General features: G+C 41.0%; 2 protein-coding genes and 1 pseudogene across 3 annotated transcripts in view; 1 reads left to right on the forward strand and 2 right to left on the reverse strand.

Moving 5' to 3' along the window:
- Nucleotides 1–16,030, reverse strand: part of ARSG (arylsulfatase G) — a 92,327-nt gene that overhangs the window by 71,122 nt on the left and 5,175 nt on the right. The gene's annotated exons all lie outside the window — the stretch shown is intronic.
- LOC111744916 lies at nucleotides 2,810–2,928 on the reverse strand (annotated as a pseudogene).
- Nucleotides 3,136–15,368, forward strand: SLC16A6 (solute carrier family 16 member 6). Of its 2 annotated transcripts, none has more exons than XM_011368494.2 (6): nucleotides 3,136–3,274; nucleotides 6,421–6,659; nucleotides 8,095–8,238; nucleotides 9,059–9,187; nucleotides 11,208–12,023; nucleotides 13,103–15,368. In XM_011368494.2, exons 1-6 carry the CDS (start codon nucleotides 3,174–3,176, stop codon nucleotides 13,354–13,356), a joined length of 1,683 nt encoding a protein of 560 aa, XP_011366796.1. In that variant the 5' UTR covers nucleotides 3,136–3,173; the 3' UTR covers nucleotides 13,357–15,368. The 2 variants fall into 2 exon arrangements, with proteins under 2 accessions (XP_011366796.1, XP_011366798.1); XM_011368496.2 differs by having other exon boundaries at nucleotides 12,987–13,242.

Below are 16,030 nucleotides of genomic sequence, written 5' to 3' on the forward strand. Positions count from 1 at the left end.
TTTTTTTTTTCTTTTTTTAAAGCTATATCCCCACTCACCCCAGAAGACAGGTGAGAGTTTGTGCGGTGGCATATAAAATGTCACGAAACACGGGGACTGGGGACGTTAGTCTTAGAAAGAGCTCTCAGAGCCAACTGGGGAAGAGCGATTACAACTTGTCAGCCAGGAAGCTAGTTTTGTTTGCACTGTTAGACACTCTGTGTCAGCTCTTTCTCCAAAGATATGGTTTCTACCCTGCGAATGAGATTTCTCAGTCATTTTACTGTTTTGCAAATCATAGTAAGATGAGTGTCTTGTTTGCAAAAAATACCAAGTGCTTATGCTGAAATCTCTCAAGTGCTGCATCTCCCCATGTCCCAAGCACTATTCCAAAGCATTTGGGGACTCGACAATACATCTTGCCCCCGGGGGATACAGAAAAACCTCTTCTCATAATTAAGGGAAAGGCGGCCAAGGTGGAGAGTCACGGTACGTCAATAAACAATGCAGCCAATTGTAAAAGCCCCTCTATATTAACGAGTACCACTAACTAAACCTGAGCTTTCCTTCTGTGGTTCCGGAAAAAGGGCTTTCTCAGTGGAGCTCCTGAGGAGGATGCTTAAATTAGGGACTCAGGTTTCGACATCTTGATCTTGTAAAATGGGTGAATCGTTGTATCCAGTGATTCAGAGCTGCTGAGGCAGCCGTCCAGGTTAGGGTTGGGGATTTTTTTTTTTTTTTTTTTGAGAATTCAAATGAACGTCACACAGAACCATTTTGACACTGGGGCCAGAAACAACTTGTCTAAAGCTGTTATCCAGGCTACGCCTTTTAAGAAGAATGGAGGTTTTGGCAATGTATTGCCTAGGCTCTGCTTCTACCAGCAGCCACCACCATTTTCATCAAAGCTTGCATTTGGAACTTTGCTCTGAACTGACACTGGACTACCACTCTGATGGTCTATAATAATTTTATCCATTCTTCGTGCCCCAGATCAAATCTCTTCTCAACAAATGTAATCATATTGAAATTCCCAGGTATAGCCGCTTCACGAGCCTTGACAGAATACACATTTATTTAAGGTTATGACAACTAAATGCTCTTAGGAGATAAACCAACTGCCCAGCGTATTTTGTTAGCCTTCCTTTGGAAGAACATTAGGGTAGAGACCAGATGGCTACCAAGAAGCCTGGTTCAGAATCATAGTTTTATAGTTGAAAGAACCTTCAGACTGCCATGTCTAGCCCCTGCTTTCACAGATGATGGAATTAGAGATTAAGTGGTTTCCCCAACACTGTGCAGCCAGTGAGTGGTAAACAAATCCACAAATAATGCCCAAGGACCTCAAAAAGACAAAAAGGCTTTGCCAGAAAGGGCTCAACATGGGTCGAGAAAGATTATATTATACCTTAGAGCAAGTCAGGGTCAAAGGCTATCACAGAATTATAGAGTCTTAGAATAGGAAGGATCTGAGACTGTCGGAATCCAGTTCAACTCTCTTGTTAACCTGTTGAGGACACTGACCATTCCCGAGCAGAGTGATTCACCCAAGGCCACAGGGTCACTCGGCCTGCCTCACCACTTAGATCCCCACACAGTCAACTAATATCCCTTCTCTTCAGATGACTTCGCATGACCATAAAACCAAAACCGACAGACATTTCCCTATTCTGGAATCTGTAGAGACTTCTAAGGAACTGAGTTCAAAACTCAGGCCTTAGTTCCATGCTTCGTAGAGGCTGACAGTTTATTAAGCCAGGTGGCCTACTGAATGAATGGGAGAAAGTTAGGGGACCAGTCTAAGACAGCATTTATTCTGCACCCAGGGCCTTCCTCATTTGATAACTCGGAGTTCTAAGGACAAAGCAGTTAGGAGCACCCCAACTCACACTTTGTTTAGTAAACTTCTATTGAGCACCTACCACGTGCCCAATGCTCTCCTAGGCACATGGTCAGGGAAGAGTGGCTGACTACCCCGGAGGTTCCTGCCCTGTGTGATTGTACATGCAAAATGCGGAAGTCGTCATCCAGTATTTTTAGAAACCAGGTTATTCTATTATTATTCTATACTGTGGTCTTATCTTCAAAGCTAAAGTTAATAGCACACAGGATGCTTTAGGATAATAAAGGCGTAAACTTTATAGCAGAAATGGTTCTGGGTGGGGGGGTCATCTTTCTTTATGGTATTCCCGGTAATAAGAAGATTTCTGTCCCCAAAAAACCTAAGACTGCAGATGACAGTTATATTTGGACCTAGCTTCAGTACAGTAGCACAGAGGTAAAGCAACATTTTAAAAAACACAAAGTAATCGAAGACCCAGAAAGGGCTCAGAAAGTAAACAGTAGAGCAATCAAAAGGCTGCCATCTTCTATCCAGCCGCTTTTCACCCACATTTTCAAGAACCCATCTAGCGTGTTCACTTTGTCCCTAGCTCCCTGGTTTCCTTGGGCCACCAGCTTTGGTCTGAAGAATCGACTGAGTAATAAAACTGAGTGCTGAATACAAAAGTATTCAATGTTAAGGCTGGATGGAGCCTAATCTGTGAGGACAGATTTGAGTAATGAGGCACTCAGGCCCAGAGAGGTGTGGTGACTTTCACAAGGTCACACAGATAACTGGTGAAACAGGTCACAGACCTCTGTACACACAGAAGTCAAGAGAGCTTTTATTTTTGAAAATAATTGTTTTCTCACAACCTCTATATAAAACACCCTCCTCCCTGGTCTTTTTTTATTTTTATTTTATTTATTTATTTATTCTGTTAGGCGCAACCCTTGGTTGACCTCACAGAATGTAAGGACCTTATCAGCTTCCAATCCTTTATTTTTAGGCCTACAGCACCTGGTCTTCGTAGGTGGTCTCCCATCCAAGTACTAACCAGGCCCGACCCTGCTTACCTTCTGAGATAAGATGGAATCGGGCTTGTTCAAGGTAGCATGGCCTTAGACTCCCTGATCTTTAAAATGCTGTCCTGGGGGCTGATACAGCAGGGCCTGGAGGCAGGAAATTTGACTCCGGAGCAGTTCTGTCAAGTCCCTTCACCTCTCTGGGGTTCAGGTCCCTCATTTTGCAAAACGAGTAGGATTTTACAATGAGGAAATGAACAAGATGAGCTCCAGATTCCTTTCAGCTTTAACATCCTGTAATTCCAACCTCATTCTAGGGCTCCAGGTTGATCCTAATCCCACCCATTATGCATGTGGAAACCGCTGATCGTAACAGACAAAGAAAATGGGATGGGCACCCAGCACCAGAGCTGACAAGTTGTCCTGCCACAGAGCCTTCTGATGATGGGTATGTAAACTCGTCTCATATAAAACTAGAATCCAGGCCTACACCAACAAAGATTCTGTGTCTTGATCCTGCAGTGATTTTAGGCTGGAGGGATATTCAGTTTGTCCCTGTGGGGCCTTCATCAATTTTATCCTGGTATGTTATTATTCTGCTTGGTCCTGAGCCCTCTGTTAAGACTCTAAGATTCATGGGCACCCTTTTGGGTTAGGACGATTGTGCCAATGTGGCCTTGGATTTAGCCACTTAGTCCTGCTCGTCAGAAATGTGCTAAGCACTAGAAGGACGGGGCTGAATGTTTTTATTTTATTTTGTATTTTTATCCTCACTGCCCCCCCCATTCCATCTACCTCCCCTCTTCTTCCCCCCCCCCCCCCAAATGGTTTTAAATATGATGCATTTCCATCTCAGGTTCCTTATCACTATCATCAAACATTTAAGTCTATGAAGGCAGAAACCATCTCTCTGTCTTTTCACTATACTATTCCCAGTGCCTAGCATAGGGCCTAGCACTGGGAATAAGCATTTTTGTTGCCAGGGGGGGAGCTGCATGCGAGGTATTGGGGGGCAGTGGACGTGCAAGAGATATAAGCTCCAGATATTGTTTTCCGTGAGCTTATAATTTAACTGACCACAGACAGACGCATAAAAGTAGTCAGTACCCCATTATTTAATGATACCTGTCACATGAAGAAAGCTCCTTAGATTGGGCCATCAGAAGAAGCATCAGTGAAGATGAATTTTGATGGTACCTGACCTTAAACATACCAGCTAAAGAGAGGGCATCCAGCCCTCTAGGAGGAGAAAAGGGCATGGCCACGGGCAAGGTAGTTCGAGCCTGGAGGGCAAGGAGGAGTTCATTTCGGCCTTGGCAGGCAAGTCAAGTCTTAGAACAGGAAGAAAGAAGGCTACAAAGATAGCTTGAGGTTCACTGATGAAGGACATGGGAAGTCAAGTCCATCAGTTGGTTTTACCCTCAGAAAGAGAAAAGCCACTGCAGAACTCTGGTTCTTCCTTGAGAGAAAAAAAAAAAAAAAAAAAAAAAAAAAATGTCACGACAAGGGGGCATTTCAGAAAGATTAATCGTACTGGACATGAGGAATCAGTTGAGACTTGTAAGGAGTCATGGCTTCCCAAGGAAAAGCTCAATCTGCTGGCCTGGGAGTGGAATGAGGTGGAAAGGGTGAGGGCTGAGGACCTGGGCTGTAGGCCGCCCCCCACCACCTCCCTTCCTTCCCTCCCGCACCCTCCCTGGGGATGAACACTATTCTAAAGCCAACTCTGGCAAGTTATATCTGTCCGTCTGTCTGTACATTTGTATGTTTATATGTAAGTATTTTGTTTTCTAAATCTCAAGTCCAGTAACTTCGTCACTCCTGCTCCAGCCTATCTCTGAGTGAATTCTAAAAATCTCTGAAGGAGTGGTGTTGTGAAAACCTCATTTGCTGGAAGGCTCGGGGTTCCCATCTTAAGTCAGTTGCTTTCCGGGTTGGGTAACACTACTAACAACTTTTCTGTAGCTGCTCAGCTTATATCATGAGCTGTTTACTCCCTTCCCATCTTCCCATTTGCTCTCACAAATGACACATGGACACACATTGAACAGCAAATGCCTTTGCTGCAGAGAACTTAAGCTTCTTAAAGCATCTTAGTCCCTGTTTTTACTTAACCAAATACTTAACAGCAATAGGGTAAAAAATAAACATATAATTCTTTCAAAGTACTAGGCTACTGTGGGAATGGTATTATCAGTAGGATGAATGATAAAACTTTGGGTCAGATTTGCTGCTTTTTAAGATTTATAGAGTAAATTCAGAATATTAGATCCTGATACCAGAAATTGGCAAGTCTACTTGATAAACGAGGTTGCGCCCCGTTCATTTTCAATTGCCTTTATTATCAATAAAACCTGCCTTAGTACTTGAATAGAACTCAAACGGCTAAGGACACACAGACAACCTGAAAATTCACTTGTATACAACTATAACTATAGAGACTTTTAAACTCCTGGTGGATTGCCATTAAGACCTTAAGACCATGGACTATTAGTACCTATAATAATGTGCTAATTTTCGGTTGGACTAAAACCACACATCCCTGTTTCAAAAGTATATGTAACTGCAGAGCCTTTGAAAACAACAGTTCACATATGAGAGCCCAATGCAGAAGACTTAAACCAGCCTCCCTCCATGTTAAATGTGGTGTTTCCTCTTACTTGGTTGTGTAATGGTACAGATCTGCTCGTTCTGATGTTTGTTACAGTTTGAATGGAAAGCTTAGTAGGTCAGGGGTAACTTGGTTAAGTTAACTGGCTGCCCAGACCCCACAAGTCAGTGGTGCCTTATTTGGGCACTGCCTTCTCGTTGTAGTCCCTGTGTGCATGAAAATTCAGTTGCTAACACAGCAGCTGGTGATCAGCTTTGAGAACTTACTCATGCCAAACAAACTCCTAGAAGACAATTCCCACAGTTGGGTTGTGGTCTTACATTCTGTCCATGTAGGTACATCCACAAAGGACACCAGATCATAATCAGAATGTTGCTGACTAAGTGGAAAACGGGATCAAGGAGAGGCAAGTGGATGATCTGGATGGCCAGAGCCACAAGGTGCACAGGGTGTCTCAAGCATTCACTCCGTGAAAGGTGGCAGAATACTGTCAACGTTTCTCTCTTCGCCTACCTTTTTCTAGGTTTCATTTCTGATCAGCATTCCTCTGCTCACTTCAATCTTCCTTTACCAAGCTTGTCTTTGAGTTCAAAGTCTTCACTGATGCTTGGTCTATTGGCCATTTTTTGTCCTTCAAACTGCATCTAAGTATCTGTCCTGATGCCTGATGTTTTCTTTTTCATTTCCCCATTTAACTGTCACAGTTTGACTGTCTTACTTCCAAATTCTTTGGAGGCTCTATGTACAATATAAATATACATACACATACACACAAATACCAATTTTATACACACACACACACACACACACACACACACACATATTAAATACATTATCCAAAGACTTTATATGGACTGAGCATAATTTATATATTCATCAACCCAAGAAATGTAAGTAGCTCTTATCTGATGTTCGCTAAAGGTATCAGAATCATAAACCCTCATGCTATTGCTGGTCTAAATTTTTTTAACTTTTTCTTTCAGATTAAGAATGACCGAAAAGAAATCACAGCTTTGTACCAGGGCCAGTGTTTATACTCAAGTGCCTGATGGAGGATGGGGCTGGGCAGTAGCTGTGTCTTTTTTCTTCGTGGAAGTCTTCACCTTTGGTGTCATCAAGTCCTTTGGTGTCTTCTTTAATGACTTAATGGACAGTTTTGATGAATCTAATAGCAGGATCTCATGGATAATATCGATATGTGTGTTCATATTAACATTTACAGGTTAGTACAGCGCTCAGCTTAAACGTAACATAAGCACACGCCTCTTTTAATTTGCCTAACTGTGTAATGGACGGTATGCACTGTGTATGCAATGCATTTCCTCTATGATCTCTGGTACTTTCTAGCCTCAAATCATATGGTTTTCGGGGGTTGAGGATGTCAAGAGAAAGGGGAGCTGAAGAGAGAAAATAAAAGCCTATTTGCCAGCTTTGACTGCCTTTGATTTAAAGTGTATCTATTAAACACCTACTATATGCACATTCCTAGGACGCTGAGGACTGCAGTATCTCCTAGTTCTGTGGGGGATGGAGTCATTTTCTAAAGAAACAACATCAGAAGTACTTGGCATACTAGGCCCTGGTGTTACGAAAACATGCTTAGGTTGGAAACATGAAAATGTGGCTACATGAAAGACAGAAGCTATGCACATCATGATTCATCAGCCACTCTTGATTTTTCTGTCCCATCGCTATGCTTCATTTGGTGTGCATAACTGAGAATTCACTATGATTTTATATCAATTTTTGAAAGTCAAATGGAACGAAGCTAGAATTTGACCCTAAATGGGATTTTAAAAAAGAATCCAAAGCAGTGAGTATAGAAAAAAATCATTTACACAATCATAGGAAAGCCCATTTTCATCATAGAATGACATAAATTAAGTGCATATCTAATTTTCTAGGTGCTATGGTGAGTCAAAACCTTTTAAAAATATAGATATGAGTTTTACAGAATTACACAATTACTTTGGCTCTCTCTTTAAGGAGCCCGAAGAATATATTTAAACGAGTACTAAAATACAGCCAACCACTGAACAATGTGGGGGTTAAGGGTGCCAACCTCCTGATGCAGTCAAAAATCCATGTACAACTTTTGACTCCCCAAAAGCTTAACTACAATGTCATCCCTTGGTATTTATGGGAGATTGGTTCCAAGACACCAACAGATACAAAATCCATGGATGTTCAAGTCCCTTATATAAAATGTCATAGATCAATGCTCACAGCCAGCCCTCCACATCCATGGGCTCCCAACCACGCATCGAAAATACAGTTTTCCATCTGTGGATGCCTGAATCTGCAGGTGCAAAACCTGAGGATAAGGAGCATCGACTGTATCTGTATTTTTAAAAATTTGAGTATAAGTGGACCTGCCAAGTTCAAACCCACGTTGTTCAAGGGAAAACTGTAATTCCTGACTGACTTAAGTATCACTGCATAAAACTGTACTATATAGTGTATATCATCCAGTGTACATATAGTGTACATAAGTCTTGTACGTGTTCAAGACTTATGAGAAGAAATCTTATTAAAGCCAATTCTTACGTGTTATGCATTATCCATCATCTTTCCACGTTCGAGACTTTAAAGAACGAGTCTTAGGAACACTTACACCTCCAGGCATGAACATGTCACGTTATGCTCTTTTAATGCAGCTCCCCTCTCCACTGTCCTGAGCAACCGTTTTGGACACCGCCTGGTGGTGATGGCGGGAGGACTGCTCGTCACCACGGGAATGGTGGTGGCCTCCTTCGCTCGTGAGGTTTACCACATGTACATCGCGATTGGCATCATCTCTGGTAAGTGTTTCTCCTGGGCTCGAAAATTCTCCAGAGACTTTATTAGAAGGACAAGGAAGGAGAAGGAGGGGCTCAAACCCAAGTGTATTTCTCTCTCTCTTTCTCTACTTTAAAATGAATAGTGTCCTGGAGCTGTGCTTGTAAACTGGGCTGTATGGACTCCAGGGGATACTGGAATGTGTTCTCAATGCCCAAAATTGTATATCCGATTTTAATACTTAGCAATGAGGAAAGCAAAACTTCTCTTTCATGATAATTAGCTACCAAAATGCACCATCTCCACAAGACCTCAGTTTTTAAGCCAGTATTCCCAAATCTGGGTCCAAGGATCCTGAGCTATAGGGTGTGCTGTGTGCTGGACTTATTCTTAGAAGTCTGAGAAAACTGTTTGTCCTTTTAAAGGAATTCTTGTGTTACTGACAGACTGTGTGTATATTAATTTTGCACACTTTAAAATTTTTCATATATTTCTGCACATATCAAACTTGTTTATTTCCAAATAGAAGTGTTATATATAAAACATATATCCAACTCTAATCTGTCCACTGTGAATTACAGACATTGGAAAAAAATACAGGAAGCAAAAAAAAAAAAACAACAACAGTTTTTATCCTCCTAATATCCCAATACAGTGGTTGCAGCTTCTCCAGACCACTATTGAAACCCATTTTTCTTTGCTACAGCACCTTTTCCCAGAATGAATTACTGGGCTCCCCGCACTTATCATTTAAAACATAAACACAAAACTCCCAGATCTTCGAATGCACCTTTCTGATGTCAGTCAGTGCGTGGTTCTCACTGTTCTTTTTGACTTTCACAGGTTTGGGATACTGCTTTAGTTTTCTCCCAACTGTCACCATTCTATCTCAGTACTTTGACAAAAGGCGCTCTGTGGTCACTGCCGTTGCTTCTACAGGAGAATGTTTTGCTATATTTGCTTTTGCTCCAGGTAGGTGAACCATCACAGTCTATGCACTAATGTGGAACTGGGGAAGCCACTCCTATTCTTGCTGCACTAACTCGCCCACAGTCGGCTACTGGATGACTGTGACTGTGTGCAGTGGATACATTGCCTGTTTCCTTGTTTTCTCCGGCATATTTGGGGTGTAGCCTCCGTAACCCCCATGTAGAAATTCAAATATTTTATTCCTAGTCTGACATGACACAAATACGAAGATACATGGCACGAATTCAGTGTAAAGCTTGAAACAGCCATTCCAAAATAAATAATTTAATGATTTGGGATTTTGCATACTATCATTTCTCTCCTTTGTCAGAGAGCCAATATTCAATGTGCATTTAAATTGTGCTCATAATGTCGGTGTCGTTGTGTCCTGTGTGTGAGTCATCTCACAATGAAATTTTTATCTCTAGTATAATTCTCTAACTTAATTTGTGAGTTACATAACATGTAGTACATAGATATCCTTGGACACCCATTTTCATTTCTTACGCTGCCATTTTTGATGAATGTGTCAGTGGATTATACTTTGTCCAAAGGAGATACATGTAGCAGTATTTAGGAGTGACATGTCATAATATCTGAAGGTTTTCTGACAGTACAGAAAAATGTATTGGTGCATATAAACAGAAAGATCCAGCAGAGAGACAGGGGAAATGTTAATTGTTGAATTTAGGTGAAGTACAGGCAGGCATGTGGAGTCATTCTTTTCAGTTTTCTGTTGGTTTCCAATTTTTCGGAACCGAATGTTAAGGGGAGAATCAGTGGTCTGAGTGCCCAAAGGTTAGAAAATGCATCTTGATCAGTTGGGTCCCTACAACTAGGCATATCTCTGGCACCTAAAAGGACTCAAGAAAAATTAGAAAAAAAGAAAGACCCATTATTGCCAGATGAGTGTAAAGCACTCTGAAATACCCAAGCCTAAAATATTTTGCAATTCTAGCTTTTCCATATTAATGAGGGGAAACGAGGTGTGAGCAGAGTATATGCTACAAAAGCAAGTGGACCCCCCGACCCCGACCAAGAATGTGGGGCTGTCTCGTGAAGCCTGTCTTCTGAGTAACCAAGTTACCATGTCTCTCATACCTGACTGTCAGTGCTCCAGGAATTAGATATAGTAAAATCAAGTTCTATGGAAAATCAATGCACCTTTTGCGATGATTGCGAAGATACTTTAAGACCTTGTGGGGCCTGCATTATCCTCTTCTCGCTGTGGAGCATCACGATCCCTTTGGCCATCCCCGCAAGGCCCCGTTCTGGTGTCTAGCCCATCCCTCCAGTCTGTCTCTGGTCCGCAGCCTAGATCCCAAGCGACTGACAGGAAGGAGGATGAGTCGGGGGGTTAAGGACATTCCACAAAGCAGAAACTAGAGAACTGGATCATTTCATTCTGGGATAATCACTGAACCTTTGAGTCTTAGTTTATTTTGTACTTAACCCATTACTACTAAAGACTGACTGTATAACGCTCTACCTCAGGTCGAGAATCCCATTTTTAAAAGGCCAGATAGTAAATATTTTAGGCTTCGTGACTGTAAGTCTCTGTCACAACTACTCAGAAGGTGGTTCAGCACAGAAGCAGCCGTAGATACCTCAGTGAATGCACGCGGCTCTGTTCTAGTCAAGCTTTATTAGCAAAAACAGGCAACGGATTGGATTTGGCCTGCAGGCTGCTGTTTGCCAAACCTTGAAGTAGCTCAAAAATTTATGTCACTTCTTGTGCCTCTACTTGGAAAAATAAACCCTCCAGAGCTCTTTGGAGACCTGGGATGAAAACTTTTGTTTCGTCTATAATAATCATTATGCACATTTTCTCCTTATTTCTCCCACAAGCACCAAAACCTAGAATAAAGGATAGTACAGGGTGACTGCATTCACACTGACGAGCCGATTTTTTAAAAAATTCGTACTAAATCTAAGTCCCCAGTTCTACTCAATATTTTCTCCCGGGTCTTGTCTCCATCTCTGATCTTACGTGTTATGTCTCCCCCTCTCCTGTCTATCCAAGCGTTCACAGCCCTGAAGGAGAACATTGGCTGGAGGTACAGTCTCCTCCTCGTGGGCCTACTACAGTTAAACATCGTCATCTGTGGGGCATTGCTGAGACCAATTATAATCAGAGGACCCGGGTCACCGAAAATAACTAGACAGGAAAATCCGAAAGAAGTACAGTATATACTTGAAAATGAGAAAACGCGGACCTCGATAGACTCCATTGACTCAGGAGTAGAACTAACTACCTCACCTAAAAATGTGCCTAGTCAGGGTAACGTGGAGCTGGAGCCAAAGGCCGACGTGCAGCAACAGGTCCAGGAGACCAGCTCCAAGCAAAAGGATGGGAAAGTCCCATTATTGGACTTCTCGATCTTGAAAGAGAAAAGCTTCATTTGCTATGCACTATTTGGTCTCTTTGCCACATTGGGATTCTTTGCACCTTCCTTATACATCATTCCCTTGGGCGTCAGTCTGGGCATTGAAGAGGACCAAGCTGCTTTTTTATTATCTACAATGGCAATTGCTGAAGTTTTCGGAAGAATCGGAGCTGGTTTGGTCTTCAACAGACAGCCCATTCGTAAGATCTACATTGAGCTCATCTGCGTTACGTTACTGACCGTGTCTCTGTTTGCCTTTACTTTTGCTACTGAATTCTGGGGTCTGATGTCCTGTAGCATATTTTTCGGTGTTATGGTTGGAACAGTATGCGGTACCCACATTCCGCTGCTTGCTGAAGATGATGTCGTGGGAATTGAGAAGATGTCCTCTGCTGCTGGAGTCTACGTCTTCATTCAGAGCATAGCAGCCCTGGCTGGACCTCCCCTCGCAGGTAATTTAAATACATAAAATCCTGTCAATTATCCCCTCCGCACCCACTTTTTAAATTTAGAGTTGGACACGTGCGACATCTGTAGCATTTCTGGACCTGAACCATATTAGTTAAGATGACACTGTTTAGGGCCAAAATGTTAAGGAAGACTGGGGATAGCTTTGCAGGATGTCAATGGAGCTCATATTATCAAGGAGGCATTGTAATTTAGATTATATCATTCATAATGTTTACTATTCCTTCATTAATAGTGCTAGCTTCCTGTTCGAGTCTAATAAAAATATTTATCGATTTTTACATTTAATTAGAGAGCTGGCAGAATTACAGCTCTCTTGATTTAAATACGAGGAAATCAGAAGTCAAAGAATGTAAGCCGGTAGTCATATGATCAATCGGTGACTAGTCAGAACAGAACCTGTGTCTGCAGTCCGAGCTGCCCAGGCTTTTCCTACCATCTTGCCTAGTAAGTGGTAGAGCGGGTCCCATGGATTAATGACGTCATTACCCTCTGACTTTGGAACTACAGAACTCAGGGACTTCTGTAAGTCACCTTCCCTTCTTAGGAAGGGTGTTAGGGAACTGAGCACAGAGCAGCACTCTGAGTTTCCTCAGTTGATGACTACAGAATATTTCCTTGTAGCAAGGGCATGGGCATGTTTCATATCTTAGACCTGAAACAGGTCCCTACAGTTACTGTGACTAGAAATCTTACCCCGTGTTAAAAGACACCTGAAATGAACTTGAGTGAAAATAATAGAGATCTTTCCTCTCTCAAAAATATTACCTTTTCAAAGAAGCATGCACCCAATTGTCCCCTGATTTAGAGTCTCTCTTGGGACACATGAGCCCATGAAGACATTTTAGTGACAATTTTCTCGGTGCGAACAGCATGTTGTATGTCTGACTTATCTCTTCTCCCCGGTCTAGAAAAGATTCTGAGCTTCAACACTCTTTTTTCTTTAGAGAAACAAGATAAGACAAAGAAGACAAAGAAACTGAGAAGCTTCTGAGTTTGAGGGGCGCCTGGGTGAGAAGGGTGTGTGTCCATGCTGCTAACAGATGTGAATGCTTTCTCCCAGGTCTGCTGGTGGACCACAGTAAGATATACAGCAGAGCCTTCTACTCCTGCGCAGCTGGTATGTCTTTGGCCGCAGTGTGCCTCGCACTTGTGAGACCGTGTAAAAAGGGACTGTGCCAGCAGCAGCATCACGCAGATGAAGCAAAGGCAGAGAGTTACCGTGGGAGAGCTTTACAAGACATACCTGAAGACTTTCTTGAAATGGACCTTGGGAAAAATGAGAATAAAGTTCCTGTGAAAATGGAGTCAGTATGACAGGCTTTCATGTAACATCGGCCACCGTGTTGGCTGGTTTGTGGGGGATGGTGGGCGACAGGGGACATAGTGGTCTAGGGGGGCTAACTACTCTACCCACTTTGAAAAAGACATTTTAAAGGGAATGCATATGTGAACACTGCTACCAACATCTTTTTATTTTAAGTTTTCTGTTTCGCTTTTTTTTTTTTTTAAGCCAAAACAACTGCTCTTCCATACATCAATCTGGCTGTATTCAGTAGCGATACAAAAATACATAGAAGGACTGTGGTTCACATTCTAATTTGAAAATAGTGATGTGACTTGGCAAAGTGGTTTTAAGAGCTCTCACATGTGATAACCTACTACCTTGTAAAGCAACCTCTAGCCCAAGTCATTGAATATAACTGACCGTTCAAAAAAAAAAAAAATCTTAAGTCACTTTTAAAATTTCTCATTTTCAGAAATATGTTGAAATTGTTCAAAACCCTTTGAATAATATGAGGTTTCCATTATAAAATTATAGTCTCTTAATTTTCCAAGTATTCAATGGAAATGAAGTTCATTTTAAGACCAAACATTTTTCTAAGAAGTGGAAATTTACATATATATATACATATGTGTGTGTGTATATATATGTGTGTGTGTATATATACACATATACGTATATGTATACATACATATATGTGTGTGTATATACATACATATATATATACACACACACATATATATATATACTTGAAACTCATGAATGTGAAGATTCCAACTCCTTTTTATGGCCAGTCATTACCAGAATATTTCATACAGAATTTACAGAATGGCATTCAAAAATGTGTTTCCTGTTGCTTTTAATTATTCAAAAAGATGTGATTGTAGTGTCTTTAATTTAAACCACTATTTATTATTAAGTTATTCTTGGAATATTAGTGTAATCAAAAGAAATATAATCTTGGACATAAGCAGCATTTTTACCTCCTTTCTGCAACCCTTCAATGCCTGCCTCAGAGAATACTTCTTGTAAAGTTCTTCTTATACAAGGCCAAGTTGTAATGATTCTTCAGTCTGATTAAAGACAACATGTGCTACTTACAGGGGGGAAAAAATAATGAAGAGAAAATTGCCTTAGCATTTTAAAAGAATCTGATTTGTCCCCTAAGAATACTTGAAGATCTTCTTGGATCAGAATTATATTTCGTTGAACTGTTTAGCGTTTCTGCATTTCACATGGGCAGCGGGACATTCATTTTACCATCACGAGTTACAAGTTACAATTTACATCTTCAATAAACTTTGACTGTTCTAAGTTGCCAGAGTTTTCAGGTTAACTGTCATTGTTTTTTTTAGAGTTACACTACATATATAGTATTTCTCATTTTAGCAATTTTCTGTAAAGAGGGCAAGTGTGAGGATCACAGGTGGGCTACTTCTACGTACTGAATCTCACTCCACGGATGATGGTCACTGCTCACTGCTTCGTCCTTATTCCTCTTTACTGTTAATTTATGACAACTCAGGGGGAAACAATTAGCAAGCCTAGTTTGGTTAAAGGCACACAAAGCTTGAATATTTCTCTGCACTGAAATGAAAGTGGCATAGTTCAACACCACCTGCTATACTCTGTATAGCATTTCATCAGCCATAGAAATAGGACAATCTGTAAACCTTTGGGGAGGGTGGGACAGGAAATGACAGTGTGCATCGAAAAAAGACACCTGAAACAAGGTGGATGTAGCAGATCTCTGTCACTGCTTGAGCTTGTGGCAGCTTTGCAGACTTAATGACTTCAGCACTTTACGAAACTTTTACTATGAATGTTCGATACACTTTAATTTATAGCTGATTTCTGAGCGATCTGCTTGCTCTATGTCCATTTTGTTAACTGCATGAAAAAAATGTATGCCGATTTCAGTAAGTCAATAATCAAGGTTTTAAATGTTTGGAAGAAAATTAAAACAGGATTGCTGATTTGTTCTGTACGAGGGACATTCTGGTACTTCTAGATTTGCAATAAATGTATAGCTTTTTTATTTAAAGAGACTGGTTAGTGTTTTTATTGACACATCAGCATTCATTATTTGATCCAATTAGAGTTACAAATACAACTCATTCTATGATCACCATTGTATGAGCTACATGAACTAGAAGGAGAAACGGGGTCTCGAAATTCCTTTACAACATGTGTTTGTTATTAGCACCTGGAAGACCTCTCAACCCATATTCATTTCTCTGAAAATGTTGAGAATTTAAAATCGATTTAAAATATATATTAATCTTTTAGCTCTACTATCGACAAACATTTCTAAGAACTATTTTTTGAACTTAATCATTTCATCAATGAAAAAATATCTGAAAGAAATGATATCACAGTAGCCACAGAGTAATAGCTAAGCCTATCAAAAGTAATAAATGAGAACAGTTCAGACTGTCTATATTCAGCTACACACTAGTCCTAAAAAATGTTCTGCCCTCTAAGTAAGAGCACAGACTGCATGCCAGGACTGGGGAAACTTCCTGTAGAGGTTCAGGTAGTAAATATTTAAGGCTCTGCGGGCCACATGGGCTCCGTCACAAGTACTCAACTCTGCTGAAGTAGTGGAAAAGCAGCCACAGACAATGTGTAAAGAAATGATCCTGGCCGGTTCAATAAATGTTTATTTATGGCCACTGAAATTTGAATTTCATAAAATTTTCACAC

This window comes from Pteropus vampyrus, unplaced genomic scaffold, assembly GCF_000151845.1.
Source record: "Pteropus vampyrus isolate Shadow unplaced genomic scaffold, Pvam_2.0 Scaffold143, whole genome shotgun sequence".
NCBI classification, from domain to species: Eukaryota; Metazoa; Chordata; class Mammalia; order Chiroptera; family Pteropodidae; genus Pteropus; species Pteropus vampyrus.

Bases quoted from the DNA above. Each gene is read 5' to 3' on its own strand.
- SLC16A6 (XM_011368494.2), top strand. From the start codon at position 3,174: ATGCATGTGGAAACCGCTGATCGTAACAGACAAAGAAAATGGGATGGG. The intron at 3,275-6,420 runs GTATGTAAACTC...TTTTTCTTTCAG, and splicing joins ACAGAGCCTTCTGATGATGG to ATTAAGAATGACCGAAAAGA. The intron at 12,024-13,102 runs GTAATTTAAATA...GCTTTCTCCCAG, and splicing joins GGCTGGACCTCCCCTCGCAG to GTCTGCTGGTGGACCACAGT.